Genomic DNA, 15,288 nt, shown 5'->3' on the forward strand with positions numbered 1-15,288 from the left:
AATGCTCTTGGGTCGATATGAAATTATTGTTCAAATACGAAACCGTATGCACTGGTTTTACATAGTAATTTCATATCTACACAATATAATTTTAAATATGAAACCGTATAAATTGGTTAAAATGATACTGTGTAAATATGAAATGATTGTATAAATTGGTTTGAAAGTATGCTGTGTAAAGGTGGAAGTACCGTATAACATGCTCGCTATGTCCGCACCGCTATACTGCACGGCGGGAGCCGCCTGCCAGGGCCACCCGCGTGCACGTGGGAGGCCGCCCCGGCCCTTCGTGACCCGCAGCCGCGCATCCGGGGCAGTGGCCGGGCTCCCGAGGATCAACAATAGCCCCGCGTCCTCCACGAAGCGCGCGGGCGGCGCCGACAACCAAGAGCATCACAAGCTAAAGCGGGGCGGTGCCGAGGGGGAGGGGGCGGGGCTCACCTGAGTCTTCGCGCGTGCGCACCATGGCCCCTCCCCTCCGCGCGCTTCCGGGTCACTGCGGCGGGTGAGGGGGCGGTGCTGCCGGGGCAGTTGCGGCCGTTAGAGCCGTTGGGGGAGGCGGGGCGGGCACGGACGCGGACCCCCGCGTGGGGGCGGCTCTCGCACGCGTGGGGGCAGCGCCCACCCGCGCAGCATGAGGCTGCTGAGGAAGTAGCCGCTCGTTTCCTGGGGCAAAGTCAACACGGGGAGAGGATGGGGAAGGGGGAGACGGAGGGGCTGGGTTACAGAGCTTCCCCCTCCCCCAGTCGCCCGTGGTCGTGGCAGTGGCGCGCACCAAAATACATCCCCCTGTGCAGGCCCGTGCTAAAACTTGGATCCTGCTCCACGTGGGCGGAGAGGTGGTTTGTCACAGTTATACTGCCATTACTAATTACTGCACAGCAAAGTTACAGGGTAGCCAATTTGTGACGGGTGAAAAACTTTTTAAATTCATTTTCCATCAAGAGACAAATTCTTTCCCAAAATGTAGTCTTTAAACTAGTTCATGGAGATTACAAATCTAACACATGCAACTGGAATCAAGAGGATTACCGGAGTTGTAGGAAGCTAAAAGATTGATCCATTGCGTTTTGGGGTTTTTTTGCTTCCTCAAATTTGTTGCTATTTGCTGCAAGGAAGAGCTGTACATTAAATTAATGGCTCTCTAAACTGTTTCTGAGGGAGGTGGCATTTACCCAGACCTCTTCTGGCTTTCAGATTTTAATCTTTATTAGAATTTCATTACTGGGAAGTGTGAATACATTGGAGCCAGGACACATCAGGTGGCCCAAGCCTGCAGGATCCCCCCCCCCCCCCCCGGGCTGTAACAGGCCAGGTATTAAAAATAATGGAGATGGGGCAGGGCATCTATCACTCCCCCATATATTCCATGTACTATATGGTTTCCAGTGATTTCTTCTTTATATTATTCCTGCATCTGCCACAATGTGTGTGGGGGCAGTTCAGTAGGAATGGATGAATTTTCCGTTGGCTGTGATCAATATGTGTCTTCCTATGGGACTTGGTTTGCAAATATTGAGTATTGATCAAGTATCTGACTCTGCTTATGATGGATAATCAGGTATTTAGGGACAGTTTGTTGCCACCTTCCAATGAAGTAGAGTCTGCTTCTCCTTCCACCCCACCCACCCCCCAGGTGTATCAAGATTTAGTGATAGCATGATTAGGTCTCATGATTTCTTTTGCATTGTGGAAGTGAAAAGAAGTCAAGTATAATTTCTCTTTTCACGATGGATGGAACTCCTTTTTGTTTCTTTATTGACATGATTATTAAAAGTAGTTAACTCAAATGTAACAGTATCAGCTGAATGCATTACATAGTGAATACATTTAGTAGTTTAAATGTTTACGTTCATTTAGTTGCTTTGTTATAAGAGAGATGCTTAGGAACCAAACAGGTAGTATTTACAATTCTTTAGGATGAAGATGTAAACTGTTCTTTTGTTGCCATAGATGTTCTATTCATGGGTGTATGAAAGAGATTCTGCTCCAAGTTAAATACTCTTGTTTCATAGTGGTTTGAAGGAGAGGATTTACCATAATTAAACAGAAAACTGCAAAAATAATATTTCTCTCTCTTTTTCAGTAGGATTCTATAGCCTTTCCAGGCTAGATTCATCATGATAACTCCAGCATTTGAACTTAGCCAAGATCCAGATTTTCTTACACTAACAATCAAAGTACCTTATGCCAGAATTTCTGAGTTTGATGTGTATTTTGATGGGGAGGATTTTAAATTTTATGCCAAACCTTACTTTCTCAGGTAAGTTACTGAGGGATTTTAAAATCATAAGTTTCATCAAATGAAAAATACGGAAAAGGGGATGAATCTTTTTCCTGGGTCTTGCAGAACATTCTAAAGCTTGAGCTCCTGTACAGTGATCTGCAGACTAAAATTATTGATAATGAGCTGGCTGGTCAGATGATGCTGTTAAATCACATTGAAATGACCTGAAGTATATGAAATGTTTTGCTAACATTATTCTTCCATGATGAATATTATCATTTGCAAGAGGGGAAAGTTTCTTTGAGCCTTTGCAAATCTCTCATGTACATTCTATACCAGTGTCAGTACTCAGAGGTTGCCCACGCTCCAAAAAAACTGAGAACCTTTGGTTTGCAATCATGAACTTTTTTATTTCCTGTGTGTTATGGAAACTTCAGTATCACATCAGTCGTCATATCTTGTACACATTTAACAGAAGTAATGGCATGATGACCATTCAAGCCATTGGGAGTCGTGCATTAAAAACTTTGTACTGCTTTTGGAATGGGCCTTATAGTGTTACGGGCTTATAAAGTGTTAGGTTAGAGAATGAATTCAATAAAATGTATTATTTTTGTCTGTAGACTGACTCTTCCTGGAAGAATTATTGAAGATGGAAGAGAAAAGGCATCTTATAATACGGACAAAGGTACTAGTTGATAGCATTGGTCTTTTCTTAAAATACAGCACCAAGTCCCTACAAATTCTGCTACATTGCAGTTCCACAGAATGTGTAATCTGTTTGCAGCAACAGCAAGTGCATTAGACTAGTTAAAAGGAAGGTAAAGGTGGTTTCCATGTCCTGCCCCTGTCTTATGTTAGGAGCTACTCCTCCTGGTGTCCAGATCTTGATGGACCTACCATGAAAAGTGACAGTCCTCAGTAGCAGAAGTTAATAAGCTGAAAACCAAATTCTTTCAAAATGAAGATCATAATCTTACTAATAAAGGTGTATTAGCATAATACAGCATCTTCAAACATGATGGGAACTATGCAGGTCAGTGAACTAAGATCATAAGTTCATTCAGTCTACAAGGCACCTAAAAATTGATAAGATGTAGTAGCTCAAAAGAGACAGCTGCCAAGACAGATTTCTGATTAGTCTGAAAGAAATGGCACACTGCCCCTGCTACTTTCCTTTAAAGAGATGCATTGTGGACACAAACCTTAAATTTGATTGCGCTTCTAATTAAAATTAAAACTATAAAGTAACACAAAAGTTTTGTTGGCTATCCAATTAATATAATATTTCATGTGGTATGAGAAGCTATTTTCAAGTGTCAGAGAATTATATATATATGAGTAGTTTAAAATTCACAGAAGTGAAGGACATGTAATTGGATTGTTTGTAGGGTGTTGTGTATTTTCCCTCTGATAGCAGCATGACTTTGCACTGGTGTCTGGCTGATATGGATCTTAACTGCAGCCTCAAGACTTAACTTGTTAACTGTTCTGTATGAAAATAATATCACTTAAGGTAAAGCCCCCCAAAATAGGTTTTGAAACCAGGACCTTAATAAATTAAGATGTAGTCTGCTGCCACCAAAAACTTGTTATTTCTACACTGACATAAAACGTGCAGCAGAACATTAAGTGGATTTTCCTTCAGTCTTAGATTTAATTACTTGTGAGGAGAAAAGACACCAAATGAGAAGTAGATACCTGTCTATTCATGTTATATGAGCTGTGTTGAGATGCTACTACAAGTGATAATTAGCGATGCAGTGTTTAAGTTCTTTTTAAGAAACAACAGTTTAAATCTTTGATTTTTTTTTTTTGTGGATTTTGCACAGCAAGTTAACTCTAGAAAGATGCATAAAGATTAATACACAATAAAATATTAGTTGCATGCACTTACATAGATATATATATGTATTTATGTAGATATATATATCAATATATTTATTTTTTTAAATGAGAAATGCTTGAACATTTTACACACTGTATCCTTTTTCACACATTAATTTTCTGAACTAAATTCTGACTTTTCTTTCAAGGAATATTTACAATTCAGTTACCAAAGGAGATTCCTGGACAGTATTTTGAGGGGTTGGACATGCTAACAGCTCTCTTAGCCCCAAAGAAGGCAAGATCAGCAAAACCTTTAGTGGAAGAGATAGGTATGTGTACAGACATTGGTAGATACCACATATTTAAATGGGTTACCTTAATGTGTTTGATATTTATATCACATATTTAATATGTGTTTGTAAGTACAAATTTGTATACAAAACAGCTTCTTACACCTGAAATGCCTAATAAGCTTATAGGGTTTTTGGAAAGAATGTTATACAGGTTACATTTGTTTTCTTTTGAGAAGTTTGTTAAATACACGCTAACCCTGGGTGGATCTTCGTTCCCCTCTAGTGGTTATATGGTGCAAAGAGGTTTAATCTACCTTTGCCTTCAAACTGATCTACCCAGTCTTCTAGCTCAAAAAGTAGCAGCTTAGTAAATCCAGAAGTTCCCTGGTTCAGTCCCCGTAGATAACCTTTCTTAATGCATTCACACATTTAACCTTGGACTCTTGTATATGTGATAATATCTGTTGTCTTACCAAATTAGTTGCGATATTACTTTGTGTGTTTTTACACCACTTTGTGGAATTTTGTTGAGCAAAATTGAATGCAGAATGACACTATTGGGACCAAGGTTTCACTCTGTATATAAAAAAGAAATATCTGCTTTTCATTAGTTTCTCTTTTCATAGGGAGGAGAGTGTAGACAGGGATCTTAATCGGGCATAGAGCACCCATCTATGTGAAACATAGCTTAATAATCAGTGAGCTACATTATTTACAAACAGAATTATCTGAAGATTGTAAAGCTGTGTTCAGTCCAGTGTGTATCACAATGCAATAATGCAATATCTGTCATCAAAATGACAAAGGTTTGGAAAACTTAAAGTTCAGATGCCAAGTGCAGAAGATAACATTTCTCTAGAGAACAACCACTTGGATATCCAGAGGTGGCAATGCTCCTGCAAAACTCAACAAATTTTAAACCTGAGTAACAAATAATGGGCATGGAAACTAATGCAAACCATCATTTTTTCCAGTTGTCTCTTTTGCCTTTAGGGCTTTTACTGGTCATCTGCGGATACTTTTTTAGTTAGCCCTTAACCATGTCATGCTTTGCTTGGCACTGGTATATTTGCTTTTTGAAGCCCAACATGGTAAAATAGAATGCATTTAGAGCTAGGAGTCATTTGTATAGAGGTGCTGCCTTGAGTAATCCTTGAGGATTCCACATGTATTCAACAGGATGAGTGATTGCAGTAGAATCCTGCTGAGCCCTGCAAAGAAAAGTTATAGTTGATGCTGAAGAACAAAATAGGTACCTTCTCTGGGAGCTCAAACATTGCAGAGCCATTAGTGTACAGGTATGTTAGCTGTTAAAAAATCAGACATCTTCAGTGTATTGAACCTGTTGTTTACTCGGGGCTAAAACCAAATTGGCTTGTATTAGGGAGATCTTAGAACCATTGATGTGGCTGAAGTTTACCTCACCTTTCTTATTATTTCTATTATAGCAGTATCCGAGGACCCCAATGGGATCAGACCTCACTATAATAGATGCTGTGCAAACACAGAAGACACTGGTCGGTCCCTGTCTCAATTAGAGCTGGTTTTTTTTATAATCTTTCTTCAAGCAAAGAACTGTCTGAAAGATGGTGATGACTGAAAAAGAGAAGTCCTTCCATCAGTAACCCACAGTCTTCTCTTCAGTTACTATCTTGCATCCTCAAATTGGAGATGTTAGCACTTTTTTTGAAGCCAAGTCCTGATCTTCACAGGCTTTCAGTAGCTTAGAAGGAAATGAATGTGTTTTGCTTGCAGATATTTGAGCCAACTAGATCTGACTCGATATTTTCGTGCCTGATATTTAGAAGAGGCAAGAATTCTTGTGGGTGATATCTTTTATGGGACTGAGTGCATGATTTGGGATAGACATAGGCAAGCTTTCAAAATCACAGTACCCTTCCTTAACCCTCTGACCCTCAAACCTCTAACTACCATGGTTGGTATTAGATTGCATTCATCTATACCACTACTAATTTTTTCCCTTAGATAGTTTTATACCTTTGTTTTACAAATAGCTTTTATTCTCATCAGTGGCAAAGCTTTTTGGGTAGTAGCTTGTATTGGTGAGCTATATAGTTGGGAAAGATCTTGGATAAACCTTTGGGTACAAAGTACCTTTCCCTTAAGTAACCATTTGTTGTTGTTTTTTTCTTTATGTCAAGCCAGATACATGCCATTTTAGAGAAGAAAACAGTAACAGCAGCTAAGCTAAAGCAAAATTTTGCTATTCCTGAAATCCTAAATGTCTTTTGCTAATCTTTCCTCTTCCTTTTTATTTTCTGCGAATTATTGGTGGTTCTGAAATATTTTCACATTGCTTGAATATGATAAAAGGAAAATGCTTAATAGATTCATCTTTCCGTTAGCTGTTAATGCAGTCACATTGTAACTTTATAATCCTCTTCTTTTTATGATATAAAATATTTCTAGGTAACTCTGCTGAGCTTGCTGATGAGGAAGAGGAGGAAGAAGAAGAAGAAGAATTTCACTGGGAAATTGAACAGACGCCGTACCAGGAGATTGTAGAAAGTACTTTGAATTTACAGTGCTCCTATGGTTTTGGAAACTTAAAGTCAGGAGTGTTTCAACGACTGCAGGTGTGTGATTTTTTTTTTTTCTTTGAACGGGCTTAATGATTATGAGGTTTCTAAGGTAGTGTTAGGTATAATCTAGCTTTCTGACCTTAAGTTCAGTGCAAATATTACATTTTAAAGATTTGTCAAAAAATGAGGGCAAGCAATGCTTTGAATGAACAATATGAAAATACAAAGATTTTGTCAAGTGTAAAATTAAATATAAAAATATTATTCTTTTGATTCTTTGTTATGCTTGTTTCACTAAATTCCTTTTTCATGGTCACATCATGAATAATTTTCTCTTTATATGTGTAAGTAGTTGGAAAATAGTGACTTTTTGGAGTGTGCAGTTTACTTGTTTTAGTTTGGGTTTGATTTTCTTATTAAGAAAATTTGATTCCTTCTAACTTGCTGAGATTGACATTTGTTTAAGTATTCACATCCTCAGATGAAAAACCAGAAAAAAATCTCAACTACCAAAAGTGAATAAAATCTAATTTTACCAGCAAATACAAGAGTGTCAGGAATACGATAAAAACTAGTATAGCAGGTTCTGCTTACAAAACTTTCCAGTCCCACCTTATCATATTTAGGGAACTTCAGCAGCACAGTACAAGTTTTACCCAGCAAAGCTTGTGGGTAATAAAATATTACCATAAGGTGCTTTTCTAGAAAATGTTTGTAGAATGTAGTGTGCCACTAAGCTAATTTCTTGCTTTCCCTCTTGATCTCTGTAGCAAGAATTACAATCTAGTATGAATTCAAGTATGTATTATAATGTTAAAGTAATCTCTCATTACACTCTTCTTTAACTTTTGTGCTTAGCAGAATTTGAATCTTTTAAAGTTTTCTGTTTGAACTTTTCAAGCAATGTAGTTTCTTGGCTATAGTTTTCCATTTTGAAGAGGCAAATCAGTTGATTTAGATTTCTGGTTGGATACCAAGGAGACCTAGGTTCAGTTTCCTGCTCCACAAACTTCCTGTGTTTCTGTGGGCAAGCCACACTATTCTCTGAAAGAGAAATAATAGTGCATTAGAACTCAGATCTTTCACATCCCAGAGGTTTGCAACCCATTTGATTCTCAGCAGGTTGCCGAATTAAGGATGAGCTACTCAGCTGTTTGCTGTGGCTTTTACTTTAAAGGATACTATTTCTCTGATTAGCGGGGATTCATCAGTGGTCCTGCAGAGCTGTTTGCCATAGCTCTGTGTCTCTCTAGATTGGTTGCAAACCTTCATTTTTGCAGGTGGATAAGGAGCCTAACCAAACGCTGTACTTTTTTCTACCTGAAAATGAAGTGAGAACTGTAAAGCTATTTAAGTAACTCAAATACATAACTATACCTCTAAAATCAATGATGGTAAGATAGACAAGTAGGCTTTTTGCTGGCAGGTGTGATTTTTGTTATTCTCAGAGTTAGTACCAAATGCAGGCATCTTGATTTGTCATTTAAAAATCAATATACGGAATTCGTATAAAAACTCAGAAGTGGATTTTGAGAAACCTAGTTTGTTATGGTATATGTAGAGACTAGGGGTGTCAAAGAGATGGCCTGTAGGCTGCATCCAGCAATTACCCCCCCAGCCCTAGTACTGCCCTGGGTTTCCTGTGTGGCGCACGCTGGCCCAGCCTTACAGAGGGCACAGGATGTGCACTGTATGCAGCACCCGATCCAGCCACTCTGGGATCTGTGATGCTCCCTTAGCTAGCCAGGGATGCACACCACAGACAGTGCCTGCTCCAGCTGGTCTGGCACCTGTGTTGCCCACGGCACCCACAGGCACTACAAACATCATTGGTTTCAGTCTGGCTGGAGTGGGTGCCGCGTGCAGCACAGTTCCGGACCCGCGGGGGAGTGCCATGGGCGCCGTGGATCCCAGAACAAACACTGCATATGGCACAGTCTGGCCTGAGCAAGCACGAGGCATTGCTCACGATGCCCTCTCCCAGCTAGTCTGGGGACCATGCTACACCCAGCTCTCACCCCAGCTGGACTGCACTGCACATGGTGCCCATCTCAGCCAGTCTGGGAGGCCATGCTGCATGCCTGTTCGAGCCAGGCCAGGACCTGTACTGCATGCAGTGTGGGTCCTAGACCAGGTGGAGTGGGTATCATGTGTGGCGCACATCCCAGAGCAATGGGAACAGATAATGTATATGGTGAATCCGGCATGCAAGGGAAGGGGGTCTGTGGAGCCAGATGAGTTTGACATGCCTGATAGAGACTATGGAAAAAGATCCAGATAATCCAGGTTATTATAGCTGTATTACCAGTTATTTACTGCCTCATTATATCCATGTATGTTAGATCTTCACAATAGCCTGATTATTGATTATAGATTAAAACTATTTTGTTGTCTCAGATTGACGTGTACTGAAAGGACAGTGTTTAACTAATCTTGCCTATGATTAAAAATAACTAAAACACAATTTCACTTTCTGTTAGTGCCTGCTAGAAACTGTTGCTAATTTAAGTTCTGCGCCTCCAGGTTGTCCAGCATGGATAGACTCCATGGAAGTCAGTGGAACTCTGTTCTGGCACTGAAATTTGCCTCTGTGGAATAACTTGCATTGGAACCTTAAATTGTAGGCTTAACTTGCATTGCTTGTGTGCTGATATCAAATGATTTATTTATTTTTAGACTACTTGGAATAAGCTGAATATGTGCAACCTATAGAGAATAAGAGTTACGTAAAGCTATAATTAGAATGTACTACTCTTATCAGGATAATAGTAGGCAATTTATAGAGTAGTATTCTGTTTATTTACATATCAAGAGGTAGGAATACTTGTTGTTTCAAATACTTCTAGTTGTAAAGATGGGGCAATGTAATTTGGTTACTGCATGGATTATATTTTCTTGTGTTGGCTAAAAGAGGAGTACTGTCATAGGGAAGGCTTTCATGTTTTAATAGTACGTTTATTAATTGGTCTGTTACCATGGAGTTCTTGTAGAAGTGCATATCAAACCCAGATTAGTGCCCCATTATTTCATGATGGATATTATTACTCTGTAATTCCAAATTAACTAATGATTGGCCACTTCAAAGTGGTAACCATGTCAATTTGTGCATAAATGCTGAGCTGCAATGTGTGAAAGTCAGTGGAAGCAGAAATACTTAACTGTTTGCAGGATTGATCCCTCAGCTTCAGAAAGTATAATGCATGTGTTTTATCTATACCCTTGTTACAGTGACTTGTTTCATTAAGCATTAGAAGTTTGATGCATCAATAAAAAAAATATGCTTTTTGTTTTTATAACCCAAATATTTATAATGTTTAAAAGTCCTAAGATATTTGGCCATTATTTATTAAGCAGTGTGATCTGTACTTGAAAGATGATCAGAGTTGGTTGAAGCAAATCTAATTAGAATAGTTAAATTAATTTATTCATTTCACTAATACCGCAACATAAAGTTAGCATCAGATATTACAAATCAAAAAGCAACAGTTACAAAATTCTTAGGGAGCGCCATTGGAGACTAGACAAAGACTATTTTCTCATTGTATGGTAATAGCATAGAAAATATTAGCATTATGTTAATTGTGCATGTATCGCTAAATATTCAGTGGAAGCTGAAGGCACTGTATTATGTCACGTAATGCATAGCTTTTTTGGGAAGGGAGACTTGGTAACATTATCTGTCATTAACTGCAGTCCTTTTGTGAATGCCTGTTTGCCATTCTTCCTACACGTTAATTTTTAATGAAGTAACCTACTGTGGCATCTTTGTGACTTGGTTTTCTTATTCTTTATGTTCCTATTGCCTTTCCAGGATGAACTTAGTGATGTTATTGACCTGAGGGATCCAGACTCAACTCCTGTCAAAGAACGCAGGCAGAAGCGGCTGGCAGCTGAGGCTGCCAAGTTTGATCCTGATCATTACCTGTAAGTACTAATTTATTCCTCCTGACCAAGTGAATGTACATCAGTTGAAATATTTTTGTTTTGACATTTAACAGATGATGGATTTTAAGGTCTCTTTTGACTATAATAAGTATACTTTAATATGCTTGACTCTTTGTCTCATATCTCTAGACCTCAGAGAATAATCGTAAGTGTGAATGTGACACAAGGCATTGCTTATCTGCTTCAGGCTTGCCTTACTGCTCAATTAAACTCAAAGGCCAGCCTGTACTCAAGCAGAGCTGCTGCGAACTGTGCAGAATGTTGTTTCATAGTTGACCTCTCCAGCAGCAGGGTAGTCAATCCCTGCCAGCATTTTGGGGTTATAGACATTGTAGCTTTGTTTTCTCTTGAGTAATGATGGCAATCGACCCATCTGGTCCATGAGTAGGTATTTGTTTTTAGGTGATTTCCAGTTGTTTTTCCTTACATTTCTGTAGAATCGCAAAATCATAGATAAGAAGTGGAAGGTACCTCTGAAACAGGGGCTCCCAAACTCTGGTGCATGTACCCCTGGGAGTATGCAAGACATCTCTGGGAGGTATGCAGGAGAAGTTGTATAATGGCAGACTTCATTTTCATTATAATAAGAATTGGCATGTAAGTGGTTAAAATATAAAACGTATGCTGGTACCTGGGCAGCTGGTAAATCTGGAAGGGGATACACAATAAGAAAAGGTTTGGGTACCTCTGCTCTAGAGGTCATCTAGTTCAGCCCTTTACCAGAGGCAGGATCATCCCTTTTCAAACCATCCTGTACAAATCCATTGTTAAACCTGTTAGTCAAACTACACAGTCAGTCTTGGCACAACCGCAGGATATAACACCCTAACCTGCCAACAGGTGAACTGGAGGGACAATGATGGCTAATGTCTTTGCTATGTGGGTTGTTAAAAACTTGGGCAGTCCAAGGGAGAGGGAAAACCCCGCTCTACAGAGATGTGTACCAATCTGACTGTGGGGTTAAATTTCTTCCAGAATCCAAGTATGGTGATTGGCCTGGCCCTGAAGAGAGGGAAAATACCCTTTAGCCAGAACCTCCAGGTTTAATTCGCAACAGGAGCATTGGTACACCTCAGTCAAAATAGCCAGTGCCCAATGAAATCACGTAACTTATCTTCAGGCCATTTTTATTTCTAGTCGTAAACTGTTTCCTCCTATCCTGTTTTCCTTCTTGAGTTGCTTGCTCAGGAATAAGCAGAAAATTTGCAAAGACTGGACTTTCAAGCAAAATTCTATATGTTCTATTATCAGACTGTTTCCTCCCACTTAAGGCAGAAAAAAATGATCTTTCATGGAGTCTCCCTTTCATATCAAAGAAGGGGGAAAAAATTAATTGATAGGCAGACAGCATAGGTGTCAAAAAGAACTGTTAAAGCACTCCCTTACAATAACACTCCCTTGCTTTTTCACGTATAGACCTTGGTTATCTCATTTGTTTGTGGCAGAGCAATGGTCTGTTGTAGGAGGAAATCATTCTCTATTTTTGGTTTCTATAACGTTTGAAACAGGAATTACAGGAAGCATTCTTTGTTTTGAAATCTTGTGTATGCAATATGTGGGGTTTTTTCTTTCTCTTTTAGAGCATATATCCAAACAATAGTGTGTAGGACTTTTGCCCTTCCCTGTACCTCAGCCCACTTGGAAATCTCTGAAGTTATTTGTCTTAGCTAAAGAGTTTTCTACTTTTCCAGGAGGAAGCACTCCAGTTTAAACCCTTTTTTGGAGGGGGAGGGGGTGGTGTCATAGTTGTCCCCATAGATTGTATAGCTGACCATCCATCTCCCCTCCCTCTGCATCTAACTGACAGAACAAGAAGCAATGGTTTCAATTGCAGCAAGGGAAGTTGAAGTTCAATATTAGGACAAATTTTCTCACTAGGAGGGTAGTAAAATACTAGAACAGGTTACCCAGAGAGGTTGTGGAACCTCCATCCTTGAAAGTTTTTAAGATCCAGTTTGACAAAGCCTTGACTGGGATGAGATAATTGAAGCTGGTTCTGCTTTGAGCAGAGGGTTGGACTAGATGACCTCCTGAGGTCCTTTCAAACCTTCACTTTCTATGGTTCTATGAATGGGAGCAATGTTAGCAATTCTACTTTTTTCCTTCCTGGTTAGTCATGACTGGCTATTGTTTCTTGGTGGAATTTAAGGAGTTTAGGTTGATCTATTAAAGTCCTAGGTTATGCTTACTGGCTCTAGCCAAGGTTGTAGAAAGATACCAAGCAAGCTTTGAGACTGGAAGGATCGTAGCCATGCTAGTTCAGTCCTGTACCTAGGCTCCTATACTCTGTGTTTCAGCAAACCTACTTAGCCCAGGTCTAGTATTGTGTTAATGTGCCAGTATTAGTCCCATTTCAGTGCTCATGCATGTGGAGCTAGTCTAGGTATCTCTACATGGCACTGCACAGTGATCCAGAGACAGCCTAAATGGCTTTGTCGGCTACTTGCAAATCCGTCTCTCTGTAAAACTGCTACTACTGTAGCAAAGGTGCTTATGCTGAAGAATATTGATATAAAAGGGAGTTTAAAGCTGGTATGACATTTGCTGCGACATCTCATGCAGCAGCCCAGATTTGTTGACCTAAAGGAGGGCTTCAGTGTCCAACAGTTTCCAGGCTTTGGGGATTCTGTATGGTAAAATAGGGTTGTTGTTTGGATTTTCATCTGATATTTGGTTAAAAAAATTCCAGTTTTAGGGCAGAGATTTGGGTCAGGTTTGATTTTAAAGTAGTTGTATTTCTGATATGTTCAAGTCAGGTGCTCTCTCTCTCTTTCTCTCTCTCTAAATTGTCATAAATGGCATACGACTCTTCTTTTCCAGCGCTGACTTTTTTGAAGATGAAGCTATTCAGCTTGTTTTGAAGTATAAGCCGTGGTGGGTTGATGCCTATAAGAAAAAGATGGCTTCCCAAGAAGGGAGTCATAAGGAACAGGAGAATCGAACAACTTTTGGTAAGAATGCCCAGTGTGCAATCATGTTTTTATTGCGACTGTTCCGCAGTGCTTGTCACATGGCTGTCGTCAAGTTGAAAAATCCTGTTCTTACCTAACAATTTCCAATCATGTCCAGTAATATTAATGCCTTTTGTAGAGAGGACTGATTTCTTGTCTTTGTTCATTGAAAGAATATGTATATAATGGGAGTGGTTTAGGAGGAACGTGTGTCTGTTTGGAACAGTTTATAAGAGGGGATAAACTGGTTATTTCTTCTGCAGCATTTATACGTAACTTCTGTTTTATGAAATACTGTATTCATGCTTGGTGCTTCTTCACAACAACTGTAGTGTTAGCTCTCTGGGTCATTATTTCTCTTTAAAGGTTATATTGGACACATCAGAGGCCTGTGAGATTGTTCCCTTTAAAGACTATACTATGTTTTTTAAAGATGTGACAACCCTCCAGTGAGTCACCAAGTCACAAAATGTAAATGCAAATTTAAAATGTTTTTGCTTGGCCATTATAGTAGCTAGAAGGTTGGAGACACACTAGTAGCTCATGGATATCTCTTGTTTATCTTTTCAAATTTTTCAAGTGATTTTTTTTTTCCTTATACAAGACAGGTTTCTTCTCCTGAAAATACAACAGTAATGGATTTTTATATCCACTTATAAATATGATGCAGATGCATTACTGTAAGATTCATTGTTCAGAATCATTTGAATAAGTCTTTTCTAATATTAGCTAGGTTTTCTGTTTGAGATGTCTGTAATTTTTAGGAATTTGTACTATTTTTATATAGTATTTTAACTATACATTGCACTTGCTATTCCACAGATAATGTTATTTATCCTAGGGGCTTATTCCCTTCAAAAGAAAATCATTTCCATTTCCTGCTTTGAAACTACAAGGTGTTTTTGAGCTTCAGTAGATGAATTTCTTGTAATACTGCTTGCAAGGTGAGGTTACTACTTCTGCATACAGTGGTTACAGAATGTACTCTAGGTGACTTATGCACGTTCTGTGACTGTCCTATCGCACAGCTTGCTCATTTCCTAGATAATTTAGGAGTGTAGCATTTTCCACACTAGATGATAATTAGTGTTCATAGTTCACTTAGCTAATCGTGGCAACATTTGGCTGTATTATAGAAAATAATAAATATGAAAAGCAGTGGAATATAAAATAAGTAGTTTTATTGCAGGTTATAGTTTTAAAGAAAACTTACGGACTTCATGGATACTATTACATGCAAGCTACTCAGGTATTACAAATTTGAGTGCCTTTATTAGGAAAATTATGCAGAGAATTGAACTATACAAAAGGATTGCCCTTTTCACCTTCCCCTCTCTCCCAAGCTCCCCTCTCCTCCCTCATTATCATGAAGAAATTTTGATTTTGTAAGTGTAATCAAGAGCTCTTAGTCTGGTGACCTGCATGTGGCTGAACTGAAGAAGCTCATGGAGTTTTGTCAATCAGTAGTAAATTTTAAATGTCTTGAGATGGTCTTGTTT

At 39.1% G+C, this 15,288-nt stretch overlaps 1 protein-coding gene across 3 annotated transcripts; it reads left to right on the top strand.

Annotated features, from left to right (window-relative positions):
• Nucleotides 1-450: 450 nt before the first annotated feature.
• LOC109311172 (protein SHQ1 homolog) lies at nucleotides 451-13,902 on the top strand. 3 transcript variants are annotated; one of them, XM_019536641.1, is made up of 7 exons: nucleotides 451-505; nucleotides 2,090-2,263; nucleotides 2,851-2,915; nucleotides 4,264-4,386; nucleotides 6,781-6,947; nucleotides 10,705-10,817; nucleotides 13,659-13,902. In XM_019536641.1, the coding sequence occupies exons 2-7, from the start codon at nucleotides 2,121-2,123 to the stop codon at nucleotides 13,885-13,887; spliced, it is 840 nt and encodes a 279-aa protein (XP_019392186.1). In that variant the 5' UTR covers nucleotides 451-505; nucleotides 2,090-2,120; the 3' UTR covers nucleotides 13,888-13,902. The 3 variants fall into 3 exon arrangements, with proteins under 3 accessions (XP_019392186.1, XP_019392184.1, XP_019392185.1); XM_019536639.1 differs by having other exon boundaries at nucleotides 458-505; nucleotides 2,087-2,263; XM_019536640.1 differs by lacking the exon at nucleotides 451-505 and adding an exon at nucleotides 1,128-1,315 and having other exon boundaries at nucleotides 2,087-2,263.
• Nucleotides 13,903-15,288: the final 1,386 nt, after the last annotated feature.

The sequence above is a fragment of the Crocodylus porosus genome, unplaced genomic scaffold (genome assembly GCF_001723895.1).
Source record: "Crocodylus porosus isolate Cpor-Errol unplaced genomic scaffold, CroPor_comp1, whole genome shotgun sequence".
NCBI lineage: Eukaryota > Metazoa > Chordata > Crocodylia > Crocodylidae > Crocodylus > Crocodylus porosus.

What these genes read in the sequence shown, in the direction of transcription:
- LOC109311172 (XM_019536641.1), top strand. Translation starts at nt 2,121, where the DNA reads ATGATAACTCCAGCATTTGAACTTAGCCAAGATCCAGATTTTCTTACA. An exon ending in GCCAAACCTTACTTTCTCAG is followed by an intron (nt 2,264 to 2,850) that starts GTAAGTTACTGA and finishes TTTTGTCTGTAG; the next exon opens with ACTGACTCTTCCTGGAAGAA. An exon ending in GAGTGTTTCAACGACTGCAG is followed by an intron (nt 6,948 to 10,704) that starts GTGTGTGATTTT and finishes TTGCCTTTCCAG; the next exon opens with GATGAACTTAGTGATGTTAT.